General features: G+C 35.5%; 1 protein-coding gene and 1 long non-coding RNA gene across 9 annotated transcripts in view; one reads left to right on the top strand and one right to left on the bottom strand.

The window, feature by feature from the left end:
- The window catches only part of LOC136845709 (uncharacterized), a 257178-nt gene that overhangs the window by 165539 nt on the left and 74139 nt on the right, over positions 1-17500 (bottom strand). The gene's annotated exons all lie outside the window — the stretch shown is intronic.
- Positions 1-17500, top strand: part of LOC136845708 (uncharacterized) — a 191271-nt gene that overhangs the window by 139850 nt on the left and 33921 nt on the right. For all 8 annotated transcript variants that reach the window (XM_067115875.1, XM_067115878.1, XM_067115880.1 and 5 more), the window contains one exon: positions 15259-16024. In XM_067115875.1, the coding sequence (XP_066971976.1) occupies positions 15259-16024 (766 nt within the window). The remainder of the gene's footprint in view (positions 1-15258; positions 16025-17500) is intronic.

Genomic DNA, 17500 nt, shown 5'->3' with positions numbered 1-17500 from the left:
GTATTGTTATCAAGAGCATCGCCAGAAAGGCCGTCCCACAATTTTATAGTAAAGGAAACAAGAGACCTTTGGTACTGGACAGCCTGAAACATATGGGCATCTCGAAGCAATTTAGGATGCATCTCATATGCTAATTCTTTGGAACGCCGACACTCATGACTAATAGAAGATATCAGTGGGAATAAGAATCAATGAGTAGCATCTAGGAAAGGTGGGGGGAGGGGCCCGCTTAATAAGCAAAAAAGAGAATTTTGAAGTTTAATAATCATTTTGGAAATGCGAACAAATTAAAAACTACCATCCAGAAATATTACATGATGCAAAAAGTAGTGTGTTTAAGAATTACAAAGAAATGTGGAGTAGGTTGAATAAGTAGCTCACAGAAATGTGAAGAAAAGAAATACGTAGCCTTTAGAAATTTCAGATGATTCAAAAAGTAACGCATGCACGACCTGAGTTGCTTTAACAAGTAGAACATACAAAAGGTGGGACAATTGTAAAGGGAATCATGTTTGTTATAAGAAACAATGGCGTTTCTAAATTGTTAGTTAGTGTACTGTAATTTTCTATCTGCGTCTATATTATGTGGATACATGCAAATGCCAGACTTGTTCCATATGAAAGGGTGAAAAATTTGAATAATAGTAATAAAAATAATGCCCCAATTTGTTTTGCTTTTGTAAAGCAACATTTTTTTCTACAATTTATCATTTTAAATATCTTCGTGATGAGTATCAAACAATTTTTTAGAAAGGTTGTCACATGTAACCCTTCCCATAAGGTCTCCCTCCTCTTTAATGACTGAAAATTGTGTGATGAATAAACATTTCGTTTTATTCGAGTGATAATGCCAATCGTATACTGACCACCCTAAACCCAGGCTTGAAACCTGCATTTTATAGCTTTCATTATCCGCGTGAAAGAGAGTATGAAACGGATGATAACCATGCATTTTACAGCTTTTATTGATACTTCTTTCAATAGTTTGAAAATAGGTGGTGGTGAAAACGAACTTGGCGTTTTGCTAAAGCGTCGAAGATTAACATATCACGATGCATGATTGCAAATTATCACGGGATATACGAATTTTGCCGTGCAGGTAATCATTCGTAATTTGTCGGGTTCCGCTTATTACTCAAAATTGTATGTGGTATGAGCATTTATTTGTTCAATATTGTTACTATATGAATTTATAATAACAGTATCAGTTTTGATGAGCTTATTCTATAATAGCAATCACTCGCTGAATTGTCAATGGCTCCACTCAAAGTACACAAAATGTTGTTAAAAAAAGATCAAAATATTTATTATCAACAGCCTAAATCATTATATGAGAAACGCAGAGTAAAAATTGAGTTTTCTAGCGACATTCCATTATTAGCTATGAATGTTATATTAAAACCCCATTCTGTTGAGAGATTCTGTTTTGTTATATTTTTGTTAATCTAGAAATTTTGTTCGAAGTTAGAGGATTTAGACGAAATAGAAATTTTGTTCGAAGTTAGAAGATTTAGACGAAGAATGCATAGTGTAAGCCCAAAAATCCCAAGCATAATTCAAAATACCAGATTTCTGTTCAGAATACCATGCGACTTATATAAAAACGGTGTTTCTTACCCGTATGAAAAGGCTTCCGTACAAGTCAAGAGAAGCTGCCCACATTGGTTAGAATATTGCACATTTCATGTAAAGTGCGGGATTAGAGTTAGCATAGTTGAAATTTGTCATGCCCGGAAAAAGGATGTGTTCACATATATGGCTTCCGAAACCTTTGATTTCCTGTGCATTTTCAGCATTATTTATTATGAAGAAATACTTTTCATAATTCAGGAACAGAAGTCCAAATACTTTTCTTGCCTAGGATAGATTTTTACGGACAGCTGTGTCCGTCACGGCCTATCCGCCAAAACAACAAGAACTTGAAGCTCCACTAGTTTATTCGAAACGGTTATTAAAAACTCTACCATTATTTATCAAGGACACCACAAGAACTGGGCCCCCCGTGTCCTACAGTTGTCCTTATTCAAATTTGCCTCAATATTTGAAATTCTAATTACGCGACAGGAAGCGAGAGCTCGTTTGCCTTATTCGGCACAATTATCTTTAGTAATAACCGTGACTTGAATTTTCAGTGTTTTACACACACACACACATACACACACATATATATACACACATTGTCAGTTTTACTACATATATAAGTATACATTACCAATTAGAACTTTCTGATATTAACTTCCCATATCTTTCACAGTTGCGTGAAATACTGAGTGTGGTCAGAAAGAGATAGAATGAAACCATGTCACAGTTGATGTCGGTATGTAACTGTTATAATCACTGAAAGAGTGGGAATAAAAAATAAAATAAGTTTTTATCAAAATTTCATCCTGTTTCTGGACAGTCGTTTAAAATTACGAAAATCGTACCGAAAAACAGACAATCATAATATGAAAAAGAAATTTATCAGTAGAAATAAATGGAGAAAAAATACATTATGAGAAAACTAGCGTAGAAATTAACTACTATAAAAAATGTAATGAAGAAATTAGAGGTGCATAAATGTAAAAATTCAGAAGGTTAGGGCAAAGGATACGGTAATGGAAATGGATGATTTATACTGGATATCAGTAAATAGCGGAACGTGTTGCTGCTAAAATATACACGTATAAGAGGTATCAAATATCATTTACCACCTTATCGTGAGCGCGTCTCTCATTCTCTTGGAAGCGTCTTGTAATGAGTAACGCTCCGGTGGTTTGAGTGTGCGGATAATTTTTCTTTGTGAGGGAAAAGGAGAAAAACAAGTAAAAAAATGCGCCGAAGTTTCTTCGCGCAATCGAGTTTTCTGTACAACTGTTACAGCGTATAATCAAGGCCACCGAAAATAGATCTATTTTTCGGTGGTCTCGGTATAATGCTGAGTGGTGGTGGCCTATCCCAAATAAAATAAAAACTACTGAGGCCAGAGGTCTGCAATTTAGTGTGTGTGATGATTGGAGGGTGAATGATCAACATACCAATTTGCATCCCTCTACCCTCAATAGTTTTTAAGATCTGAGGGCGGACAGAAAAAGTGCGGACGGACAGACAAAGCCGGCACAATAGTTTTCTTTTACAGAAAACTACAAATGGTTACAGAAACTTTCCACAAGCGGAAATAAGTCACAAAGATAGTCGAAAACCAACGGGGTAAGTAATTAACGCGGAATGACTGTGCCATAAGAAATAGCGATTATTTTTATTATAAATTATATAAGTGAAAACCTGCGAGATTTGCTTGAAGTGTCTACGGACCTCACATCACATTTTCACCTTTCGTCAGAGCTTTAGTTATCATTATCATTACATTAACTGTGGCTCTCGGGCACTGGATGGATCCCAGATTTGGTTTAAAAATCACGATGATCCACACCTCATGACGACTCCAACAGTAGCCCATCATGCTTTTGTACCTGGGCCCTACATTTCAGAACTTTACCAAACATATCGATATAATGTATGTATATATTTGTAATAGCCACAGCGACTTTCTCAACTTCTCGATTTCTTCCCATTAACTCGTTGTGAAGTGGTTATTGTTAACCTCATTCTGAAATATCGGGAGGGAGTTCGAATCCTCCCAAGGACGTCAGAATATCTTCATTTGTGTCTTCAACTGAATCTGAGCATATCGAAAAAGTATGAAGAAATCTAGGTATTTAGAGGTCCGTGTGGTTATTACATATACATATGTATATGGTAGAAAACGTGATTAGAATACACACATGTATGAATGCGCACACATGTGTCTGTCTATATATATATATATATATATATATATATATATATATATATATATATATATATATATATATATATATATATATATATATATATATATATATATATATATATATATATATATAATATATATATATATAGAACTAATCAACACACAATCACGTGTGGAACAGAAATAATTTTCTGACTCACATCAGGATCGAACCCAGGTCTTTCAATTGAAAGGCAAGGGCGCTGCCCACTAGGCCATACAAGTTTAAAAGAAGTTGGAACCTGAGAGCAACAGCACCCTGGGCAAGCTAACTGCTATTAGGTCATTGGTGAGTCGGGAAGTTGGGGAAAACACGCTGGTATGCAAGCAGTTAGCTTGCTCAGGTAATTCCTTGGGTGCAGTTGCTCTCAGGTTCCAACTTCTTTTAGACTTGTATGGCTTAGTGAGCAGAGCCCTTGCCTTTCAATTGAAAGACCTGGGTTCGATCTTGATGTGAGTCAGAAATTTATATATATATATATATATATATATATATATATATATATATATATATATATATATATATATATATATATATATATATATATATATATTATCAGTCTTTTTTAATTTAATTTAACAGTGTGTTGTTAAGCTCAAAAGGCCCGTAAAAACACTATTAATACAAATAAACTATATATTTTAACTGAAAGTACTTCAGTCGAAATGTATAGCCTTTCCTTGGTAATGGTGTTTTTATGGGCCTTTTTTTTTTACTCTTATTATAGATCACTTCAGTAGTAAAGTGAGGGTATTCAGTTTTATCATAAAATCAAGCGGTGCATAGATAATAAAAAAAACAAATAACTTCTAAAATTGATATTTTTTTTTTTTTTTGCAACAATGTTGTTTCATTTCGATCTCAATAGATGGCGTAGGCGAGGCGCTGACTGTTTCGATGACATGATCGTTGACAGTCATCACATGACCTTTCGACAGCTCTTTATGCGATTTGTATTCTTTTGTCAGTGATGATGTTAATAGGGAGCGTGTATCTTTGTTCTTTGTTTACTCTCTGGTTAGCCTTAGAATTAAGGTCCCGGAAGTCAAGCATATCCTTGTTTAATTCAATTTTCCTCATCTGCATCTAAATGATCATTTTTATGAATGCAGTTTAGTTAAGGGAACTGAGGCTTTGAAGAGAAAAATTTAATGTTCTGTAAAATGAAAATCGGTGATGACTACACCTGGCATAACAAATTACAACTGCTGATCCATGCCTACTGGCATTTTCTTTACTGACAGGATGCCTTGTGAAGTAATCAGATACACCCTCCCTTAACTCTAATGACTGATAGATTTAATTTGATAAATGGCTTCAAACCAACAACACCGCCGTACCATTGAAGGATAAAATCTATCGCAGATTTTGAGGAACTCTTGATGGGCAAGCTATAAGGCCTATGGAGGCATGATTTAAACGCTATGTAAGGGCAAGGGGGCCATCCGGGTACGGCGTAAGCCTGTCTGGATATAAAGACTTGGGCATTAGTCATAAATCATCGGTCTCGATTTACTGGTGACTATGGATACGAAAGGAGTGAATCAGCAAGTCTTATCACCACGATTGAGATTTACTCCACTGTGTCATTATCAGAAAGTGATTCAGTATTTGCATTCGTTTGTGGAGTCTTGATTTTATGCTTTGTGGGATACTCTTTTCTCTCTCTTTTCCTCTCTTATTCTACCTTTCAATATATATATATATATATATATATATATATATATATTTCAATATATATATATATATATATATATATATATATATATATATATATATATATATATATATATATATATATATATATATATATATATATATATATATATATATATATATATATATATACACACAAATGGATCTTTCCTGAATAGTGACCCTCAAGGGTTTTCGGGGGTCGTTATCTATGACTAATATTTCTTGAGGGTCATTATCTTTATGATATTTAGTCTTTTGTTCAAGTTTTTTTTCGGTAACCTCCAGCGGGTTTGTACTTAACACGCAGCAAGGTGGATACATACCGGGTTAAAACCCGTGGGGTCACTATCTAGGAAAGACACACACGTATATATATAATATATATATATATATATATATATATATATATATATATATATATATATATATATATATATATATAAAGTAATATTTCTCAGGAAATATTGCTTATTCAGATAACTTGGTGTCTGTATTAACTTGTCCTCACCATCCGGTGTCGGTGATTACAAGGAAACAAGTAATGATCATTGTGCTCTCTCGCATCTTGACGTGTAGGTACTGGTCATGGAAGAAGTCGTGGAAGAAGTGAAGGAATTCATTGTATTTATACTTTTGTTTCATCGCTACGTCTAATGTTTATGTTAATTTTCCTTTTTATACTTGACAATTGCATTCTAGTTATTTGCATTTTTTGAAATGTTAATCTTTCTCATTTTTAGAAATTTAACGTTTATTTGTTCTTATTTAAACAACCAAGGGCAACTTACCAGTCTGAGGCAATTTGCCAATACATTCTAACAAGCAATAAGGTGAGGAATACATGCACACACTACATATATATAAATATATTTATATATGTACAGTATATATATATATATATATATATATATATATATATATATATATATATATATATATATATATATATATATATATATATATATAGGAATTTTATACAGGAATTTTAACATGTTTGGCCAAAGTCCAGTCACAACAGCAGCTCCACCCAATTCCATTTCGTTGAGTTGAGAGAGCTGAATAGAACATATGTTGGAGAAGCGATAGTACATACACGCGCACACGGGCGCTCACGCACCCACACAAAAAGCAGTCCGTGGCCTGTCAAATCTGTCTTGACCATATATGTAAGGCCCATAATCGTTTGCTTCCGAGTAGGCCTATGGAGGTATATTTGGCCTGCGTTAACCTCCCTGGGCCTACGAGGGTAGATCAAGTGAGATTATCGTCGCCCCGTGACAGCTGATATCGTCAATCTTGCGGGAGCCATATTTATCGCAGAGATCCGATATCTATCGCAGCGTTTTAAGTAGGTATAGGGTCTTGTAAACTGTCGACGTAATGTGCCTTTAAATACGATCCTTTGCCCAGATTTTGACTCGTATATAATTAGCTACGGTCATTGTCCATTGATAAGCATGAAATGGCCGCACAGTCGGACCCCCTTTTCTTGGCGTCGATGCGACGTACGATGTTATAAAAGAGCACCGAGATCCGACTAATCCAGGATTAAGGGGAGGGGATGCCTCTTCTGAAGGGGGATGGGGGGAGGTGCTGGAGGGCGTGGGTTAGAAAAGTGCATTAACATTTCTTAGAAATTTGATACATGATAATGACTGCGGTTGTCATTTATAGTAGTTTGACCAATGGCTTGAAGCAAGATTTCATTTCTCCTTGTCACTGGAAACAGACACACTAATTACCACTGGAAATTCCTCAGAAATTTTCTGTTTATTCTTTAAAGAAGGAGAATACTCTACACAAATAGTTACACGCCTTCGCTCTAATAGATATGTATTCACGTCTAATTTTCCAAATTCCTCATAAAAAAAGCTGACAATTAGAGTCGCATGGTTAAAGGCAACGCTTCGCCACCACATAAATCATTCTCAGAGAAGACCTATAATTAATACAATGAAGTGGTGCTAAGTAGCCGTAATGAGGGGCTCAAAATAATTTCAAACCTTCACCAGAGACAGAAAAAAATGAGATAAGATTCCATGATGGTGGAAACTCAGTGTGGAGAATCGTTCTGTGGCCCCAAGGGCTTAGGAAACGGACTCTGAAGCGATCTGTGGCCCCAAGGACCAAGAAAACAGGGTCTGAACCATTTAAGCGTTCATTTTTCCTCCCTTGCCGTCGTCCTTGGGCCTCATGAATTATTTATTCTCCGCCGGTGAGACTCGTGTGTCACCCTCATCTGCTTTCCTGTTGTAAAAATAGGAAGGAGAGAGAGAGAGAGAGAGAGAGAGAGAGAGAGAGAGAGAGAGAGAGAGAGAGAGAGAGCATCAGAACTGATTATCTGAAAAACTTAAAACATGAAAATAGATGTAAAGTCGGAGAAGAAGAAACATATTTTGTTACGAGAGAGAGAGAGAGAGAGAGAGAGAGAGAGAGAGAGAGAGAGAGAGAGAGAGAGAGGGGGATCAGTAGAACTAATCATCTGAAAAACTTAAATCATGAAAATAGACATAAAGATCAAACATATTTTCGTACCAGAGAGAGAGAGAGAGAGAGAGAGAGAGAGAGAGAGAGAGAGAGAGAGAGAGAGATCATTAGAACAGATTATCTGAAGAACTTAAAACATGAAATAGATGCAAAGATCATCATACTTTCAGAAAAAAATTGGATAAGGCTCAGAGAAGAAGAAACATATTTTGACACGAGAGAGAGAGAGAGAGAGAGAGAGAGAGAGAGAGAGAGAGAGAGAGAGAGAGAGAGAGAGGTAACCATATGTAATGTGTGGTCCTTCCGTAATTCTCATCACCATAGATAAGTCCGATTGATGGTATCGCCTCCATTAAGATCAGATGAAGGGGGACATTTTGTGTTATCGCTGTTTATCGGATATTTTATCATACTATTTGATGTGGTCATTTTCTCTCTTATATTTCTTCTTGGTGGCGGTATAATTTCTCCTATTCTGTTATGTACCAAGTGGTGAAAAAGTGATTTAAAACTCGAGGTAAGTGACTTTAAATTAAGATGAATATGAAATTATAAAGATCGAGAAAGATTAGAAACCGTTGTATAGATGAAGAAATAACATTGAATGTATGTATGTGTATATATATATATATATATATATATATATATATATATATATATATATATATATATATATATATAATATCACCCAAGTGGAATTATAATTTGTAATTGCTTTGTCATCAGCAGGATTTTACTTAGTGGTCCAAGTCATTATTGTCTATCGTCTTTTCTCAGCCAGGCAACCACTCGAATCAATTGTGGTCCAAGTCATTATAGTCTATCGTCTTTTCTAAGCCAGGCAATCACTGAATCAATCGTAATTACCCTTGTGTGTAAGATATTCCCAAGGTACAAGAAGTGGACATTAAACGGTGTAAATATATATTATATATATGTATAAATATATATATATATATATATATATATATATATATATATATATATATATATATATGTGTGTGTGTGTGTGTGTGTGTGTGTGTGTGTCCATACATATGTATGTATACACACACACACACACACACACACACACACACACACACACACACACATATATATATATATATATATATATATATATATATATATATATATATATATATATATATATATATATATTGATTACTTCTTTTCCGTTATGTGCTGAAAATACACGTGTTGACATAACACAATACACTATACCTAAACTATAGCACTAGAATCTCTTCCAAAAGTTGCATGTTGTAAGTATTAAATAATACCGGTTTGGATGCAATCTGTCAATAGTGTTTCGCTGGATAAAATGCGCTTTTATAAAGAAAATTTAATACTGTACTACTGAGAGCCTGATTTCACCGTTAACCTCTAGGACGCAAGTATTTATTTTCAAGAACAAGATGAAGACTTAAGACTCTCCCTTGATTTATTATTATTATTATTATTATTATTATTATTATTATTATTATTATTATTATTATTATTATTATTATTATAAATGTTTCCTTTTAACTTCATAATTTATGCAAACTATATCTCTTTGGATTTAATTAAAAATTCAAGTTCGATCAGAAATGGCTGCTGTTGGCATTCAATGGTAAATTATTTGGATTTTTCCTCCCAGAATTGCTACAGTTGGTTAGCGCGGTACTCTTGCAGTCGACTCACGTCATCTACAGTACTGCAGTATTTGCACATTGATATTGTTTTCAACCTTATTGGTACAAAATAAATGATTGGTTCAAGTTTGTGAGCAGTGTCTTTTTTCAGATACTGTCGTTAGTAATTTAAACTGGACAAGTGATAGGAGAATGTGTTGTTCCTACCAGTTCCCAAGTTTGCAGCGTAGATTAGACAAGCGTCTTACTGTTTACATAAATGAAATTTAGGAATGTGATTTGAGCAGTAAAAAGGAAATCAAGCGTGAAATGGGCCCTATTTACTCACTTACTGATTTATTTATTTGATGATGTACCCTCCCGCCCAGCTCTCGGAAGAAATATGACTCAAGTTTCTAAGATAGCGGCATGGCTTCTTTCAGCTTAGGATTCGTTGCTTTGTAATATTTTGCTCCCTTAAATCTATATAAGAATAAAAAATTAGGAAAACTTAGTTCTCGTATATATATATATATATATATATATATATATATATATATATATATATATATATATATATATATATATATATATTTGTGTGTGTGTATTTGTGCACACAGTAATACCTATGTCGTGAATTCGTTCCGAGACACTTGACACAAGTAAAAAGACGACTTAAGTCGAGTAAGCCCTTAAAAGACAACTTAGTCGCCTATAAACCCCTATTAGCAACCCTATAACGTTTCTATTACATGCTTAATAAGTCTTTCGATAGTTAAACACTTTGCTATGTTTCTAATACTATAAGTTTATATATTACTTTAAAGGACTTAAAGAAAAGCTAAAAAAACACTTTGCTATGTTTCTAATACTATTAGTTTATATATTACTTTAAAGGACTTAAAGGAAAGCTAAAAAAAAACTTGCTATGTAAAGGACTTAAAGAAAAGCGCTGTATACTGTTTATATATTACACTAAAGGACTTAAAGAAAAGCCTTCATGTGGAGAGTGCCATCGATGTACCTCCTTCCCGATCGATGTGCTCGATGGGCCAGGGCGAAGGAAGAGAAGGGGACTACCTAGGTCTAGATGATGTGGAAGGCTGTATTTTTTCTGCATTTTGATTTGCATGCAGCAAGAATCGGTTGAGAGTGCCCTGAGCTATATTACTCTTCTTTTCGTGGCTCTTCGTTTCATCCAAAACCATCGTATAACAAAGAACTGAGTTGACTTTTCCCCTTCTTACCGGGAAGAGCCTTCAGCATAGGGATCCATCGCCTTGAAAAAAAGTTAAGTATACCTTAGTTTAACCAGACCACTGAGCTGATTAACAGCTCTCCTAGGGCTGGCCCGAAGGATTAGACTTATTTTACGTGGCTAAGAACCAATTGGTTATTTAGCAACGGGACCTACAGCTTATTGTGGAATCCGAACCACATTATAGCAAGAAATGAAGTTCTATCACCAGAAATAAATTCCTCTAACTCTTCATCAGCCAGCCGGGGATCGCCTTGAAAAGCACAAGAGCTTTTTCAAAGTGCGTAAAGGCTTGCTGCCCCTTGTTTTTAGTAAAGTATCGTGGTTCTGATTCTGGCACCAGCACCTCTTCATGACGCTGCTGCTCATGAAACTCCATCACTCCTCGTTAATCAATGGCTGCTTGTTTGATTAAACAATGAAAGGAGGAAATCCTTCTCCTCTAAGTCCATTCTCAGCTCATGTCTCAACATCATTAAGGCGTTGTTTACATCCACCTCAGCGAAGCCCTTGCCGTCACGAACAAATCGAGGGCACAGCTATGCTCCAGACTCCATTCATACCTGTGGCCGAGATTTCCTTCGCAGCAGTGTTTATATTCAGAACTGCCTTGTACATGACTTATCCCTCCCAAAAAGGAGTAGCGCTTGAAAATGGCAGAGATCCCCCGGTCCCTCAGTTGCAAAATAAAGATGGTGATGGGAGGCTCAATCCAAAGACAAAGATGCTGTTCCATTTTGTTGTACAGCTTGTCTCTTTTCTTGTTGATGATGGTGTTCATCATCCTTGGACCGTAATCCTTGACATGGGCTGAAATATGAGCCTTATGGTGAACTGTTGATGAAACTGTTGTCTGACTCAACCCAAGAGCAACCATTTTTCCAAAGGAATGGCATTATGCTTATTACCACTATAAGAACTTTTTTCGAAGACATGACGCTAATTATTCAAGAAACAAATTACATCCAAATAACACGCGAATAACATGCATGCAAGCACACGTTTGAATTCGCTGCCAAGAACTTATGCCACCACGAGGTCACATGTTGGAAATATACAGCCGAACGTCATATACTACAACAATAGTTTTAATCTTTTTAAGCTTTTAATTATTCTGTATTATAATATATATATATATATATATATATATATATATTTTATATATATATTATTACATATATATACATATATATATATATATATATATATATATATATATATATATATATATATATATATATATATATATATATATATATATATATATATATATATGTAAATTTTTATCACATCACCATGATTTATATACAATCATTATGCTACAAGTATCGTTTAATGTCAGTTCCAGCTACTGCGGGAATATCACGGAAGGGGAATTATAAGTGATAAATGGATTGTTACCGAAATGTCTCGAGCACTCAACAGTACCCTTCAAAGACCACAGTCCACGGTCAAACCACTTAGCCATCAAGATGGCTAGACCGTCGACTGGAGTCGTTGGAGGGTACTATGTCGAGTGTTCGAGACACTTTAGTATCACTTATAAATTCCCCTTCGGTGATATTCCCGAAGTAGCGTGAATTGGATATTAAACGATATTTAAAGCTTAGTGATTATATATATTATATATATATATATATATATATATATATATATATATATATATATATATATATATATATATATATATAAGGGGAATCCCACAGGAAAATGACAGGCAGAAAGTTCAGTATTGAACTTCTGCATGTCATTTTCCTCTTATACAGATGCACAGAAGTCACGTGCATCTACTGTGATTTTTAAGCATATATATATATATATATACATATGCACAGAAGTCATATATAATATCTACTGTGATTTTTATATATATATATATATATATATATATATATATATATATATGTTTATGTGTGTGTGTGTACCTGTGTATGGATAATAATTCCAAGCATTTTTATATCGGCGATTAATGCCCTTTATTTTGATCGGAAATGAAAGGGGTTTTTCAAAATTATGTAACCCATATATTGTCGTAGCCTGTCTTTCTATACGCTCTGGTTTCTAGTTCAAAATACTCAGGAGATTTTTGAGCTTTTTTATTTTTGCTTTTAGTACCTAAATGGTTATCGAAATAATCCGGTAATATGTTTTGATTTACCATTTTATTTTGATTATATCTTCATTTCTGCGTAAAGTGTGTGTTTGTGTGTGTGTGAAAGAGAGAGAGAGAGAGAGAGAGAGAGAGAGAGAGAAGGATCGTTTATCAGCCCGCATGCTGTTTCTGTCTCCTTCATACCCGCATTACAGGAACCAATACATTAAGCTCTGCCTTTATCCAATAACTGAAATTCGGGACTCCCTTATGGCCCTCCTGTCGATTTAGTCGACTGCCCGTGTCCCGGATTTCTGCGCGTAGCGTCTGGGAGCACTTGCGGCTCGCTTGAAGGGATGTGGAAATCTGGAGGAAATGGAATGAGGAAACTTAAGAAGACAGAAAAGAGGGATATTTTAATGAAAATGGGAATATCGAGGTTGGGGATAAGAAAAAGAATTAGATTTATTTTCTTTTCAAGATATTTTATATTTTATTCTCTGTCGCCCTTGACATTTTCCTCTCTCTCTCTCTCTCTCTCTCTCTAGGGTTCCACTTATTATGGCAATCTTGACTCTCCGATGAGTCGATTCTGGGCAAGGAAAGAACACTTTACTTCATTAGTTAAATCCATCGTGATTCATTCGATGTAAACCTTGAATAAGGTACTAGGGGCCCAGTCAACTGGTGTGAGTCGCAACCGAATTCTTTCTGCAACTGCACTGAAATCTACACAAGCACCATATATATATATATATATATATATATATATATATATATATATATATATATATATATATATATATAATAAATAAATTATATATATATATATATATATATATATATATATATATATATATATATGTATGTATGTATATATATGAATTTTTATCATATCACCGTGATTCATATACAAGCATTAAGCTACAAACGTCCTTTACTATCGAATTCGCTCTTCCATATTTTCATATATGTTACCCGAAGGGGGATTTTTTAGTTGATCCAATTGTTGGCCGTGTGGTTAAAATCGCGTCTCTGTATTCCTGAGTTCTTGTCTTCCGTGGTTCGAGCCCACGAGACGAGGAACGTATTATCAACTAAAAAATTTCCCTTCGGGTAACATATATGAAAGTATATTATTTCTGAGGTAGAGCGAATTGGATATTAAAGGTCGTTTGTTGTTTATGTTTATATATATATATATATATATATATATATATATATATATATATATATATATATATATATATATATATATATATATATATATATATAAATAAAAATGGAAGGACTGTCGATGTATGCCTCGCTACTAGTTGGATGGAACCAACCATTCATCAGAGCTTCTCTCTCTCTCTGTTTTATATTAAAGAACAATATAAAGTGGCGGTAATGACCCTCTTTTCCTGCCCCTCCCAAACATCTTGGCGGTCAGTGCTTTGACGTCCCTCTGTTCTTCATTTATTATCCATGTTGAAATAAATGGTACTTATTTTGTGTTGTGGTCCTGATCCTGTCTCTTCCAAGGTTACTTCTTGTAGAGGCTGAAAGTGGGGCTTATTGTCAGCAAAGCTGCATATTTTCTGAGTCATTTTTATTTAATTGATTAAAATCTTTATCAGAGTATCGCTTTTTCCTTACAAGTGTACCTTCCCACGTGGTTCAAATATCATTGTTTGTATTTACTTATCCATTTTCTTGTTTCTTTATTCCCTTATAATTCAGAGCTTTACTATATGCATTTCTGATTATTATTCCATTCATACATTGTGATATAATGCTTGGTTCGTATTAAATTAACAACTTTGTTTCAGAACATGCACAAGGTTTTCGATCTCATCGATGACTTTTGTTGTTGTTTTTGTTCCCCGAGACAGATTTGTTCCAGTACATTAGCCACTGGGTCTATTCTATCCCTTTCCTAAAGAAATTATTGCTTCCTTTCAGTGTTGCTTCATATATTGTGGCGTAGTTTAATTGGCAAGGGATGTTATGAAACCTGGATTATTTTTATTGGTTTAAATTTATGATTGACATTGTGAGAGGTAGAGAGAGAGACAGAGACAGAGACAGAGAGAGGGAGTGTGTCAGCTAGTTTCCCAAATACCCAATAAAGGTTACTTTAAAGTCTCGGTAATTTATTTGGAATTCGTATTTTTGCATGCCAGATTATTAACTCTTCACGTGAGTGTCAAGTGAAAGTGAAGACATGTATTTAGAAATTCTGAATTGTTATATTATAGCAGTAGTAGTAGGGGTAGTAGTAATAAACAACCCTGTGTCTTTCTTCCGCAGATCCCTTGAGTCTATGATGAGCACAGATTCATCTACCTCAAGAGAAACGGGTCAAGGTAATCAGACAGAGCACACTGGCGAAGTATGTAAACAATCCTCACGTCCAAGTGACGCTTTTACGGTTCCTTCACTTCGTGAGTCCTTGGACCGTCCTGCTCCAAGCGGCGAATCCAAGAGGGCTTCGAGTAGCAGCTTGCCACCTACGGCCAACCAAGAATCACCAGTAACCCCTGGAGATACCGCTACTTCCGATGCAGGAGCATGTAGTAAGAATGAAAATGTTGTGGTGTCCTGTATCACTGGCGAATCATGCCTCGGGTATATAGACAGCAAGGACACTTCCGATACGTGGATTACTCCTCCATGTTCTTCAGCCAACACCACATCCACTACAGCAACGACCACCGTTACCTCTACTAACCCAACGTCCAGTTCTACCCTGCTCTCAAAACCCATCCCTTCAGCCACGCCGGCCAACACGCTCTCCCGAGGCCCATCGCCCTCTTCTCTCTTTCCAAGATCTCAACCTCCAAGACCTAAGATGGGGCTACACCATCCCACGATAGGAGTGAATGGCCATGCTCTTCCCCGGGGGGCGGGAGAGAGTCGTGATGCCCCCCGGAACCCATCAGCACTCCCAACGGGGCCCCCTGATTTGACGATACGCCACAGAGAAAGACTAATTGGGCCCGTCACAGCTTGCGTAGCGCTGCCTCCGCTGAGGATAGCAGATGCGCAGAGGGAGAGGGATCGGCTTGTGTCCGTGGTAAATATTAAATATTTTCTATATTATTTTCTCCATGATCAATGGCCATTTTTGCTTAATTTTTGCATGCATTCACCATCATTATGAATGCCATTCATGCAATTTTATGAACTAACGTGTATCAATTCTGGTAAGAAATGCATGTGTTAGAAGCTCATTTTGGGCGCCAGATCTGTCGCTATTTGTTTCCCTTCCCTTCAGTCTCGGACGTCAAAAGGAAATATGCAATCGGTTTCAGTTAAACCCACGAGTTATAATCTCTGCTGCCTGCCGTATTCAGTAAATGGAATGGGCGAATGTTCCATTGTTAAGCGAAACTTTTATTTAATTTTCATTGTTTCAGTTATTTTCCTTCTTCGGAGTGGTTGACCTTCGCAGTGTGACGTCAGTTTTTTTTAATCCGTTAATCAGTGTTCAATGTTGTTTGATAAAACTTTCATGCAAAATAACCGAAAGAGCAAAACATATAGAGATTAGATAATGTCCTTCCTGGGAAACAGGATATCAGTAAAGGCTCTAATATATGTCACGGGGAAGCCGAGAGATGAAGCTGGCGTGGGAGAGAATATAGGAATGGTAATTTTAAAACTACTGAATCCACAATATTTCCCAAACAGAGCAAAAAAAGAAAAGATTATTAAAAGGAGACGTTAAAAGGACTGATAGATTTGGACCAGTATAAGCTAATGGATCTGTGGTGTTACATACTAAGTCGTCGCCCTTCAGACCTGAGTTTTGGATTTTTTTTTTTAAGAATGTGATTGAACTACCCTAGATCTCAGAGAGAGAGAGAGAGAGAGAGAGAGAGAGAGAGAGAGAGAGAGAGAGAGAGAGAGGTGAAAGTTTTTGCAGTCTTTGAAATGAACTATTGAGACCCTTTTAAATTGGAGATGCAAGAAAGCGGTTGGACTTGTTTTGTTAGTTTTTCAAAAGAACGTGTTTTTCCAAGTAACGCTGGGTATTTTGGAAACATCCATATCTCATATGGACAGAGATCTGACTCTCTCTCTCTCTCTACTCCTACGGTCTGTTGCAAGTTTTTAAGCCCTAACTTTTAGGGCTGAAAAGTTGCTGAAGGAAAGCGCGAGACTCGAAATACATTTTAATCTGTACGTCAGTTACTTTCCATTTAATAGAGATGTGTTTTTGCAGATATGTGTTAGTAACTACTTTGCGACACAGTTCAGAATGTTTTGGATGAAACACTGGAGTTGTTAATTTTAAGCATATTTACAATTTGATTCTTTTAATAGAATGGGAACTGGAATGTTAGTATTCCGAAAGTTTTAAGAGAGCAAACGATGAGACAGTGCAGTTATTTTAATTGTTTTATTTTTCGTAGTATATTTTCATTGGATCAACATTTCAACTTTTGAAATGATAATTATTGTTTTTCTTGAGGGTCAATAGACTTCCAATGCTTGAAAAACTGGTTAGATAGATCGGTGCGCGGAAAATATACGAACATCCAGTACG

The sequence above is a fragment of the Macrobrachium rosenbergii genome, chromosome 14, assembly GCF_040412425.1.
Source record: "Macrobrachium rosenbergii isolate ZJJX-2024 chromosome 14, ASM4041242v1, whole genome shotgun sequence".
NCBI classification, from domain to species: Eukaryota; Metazoa; Arthropoda; class Malacostraca; order Decapoda; family Palaemonidae; genus Macrobrachium; species Macrobrachium rosenbergii.
This window is presented reverse-complemented; position numbering and strand designations above follow the sequence as displayed.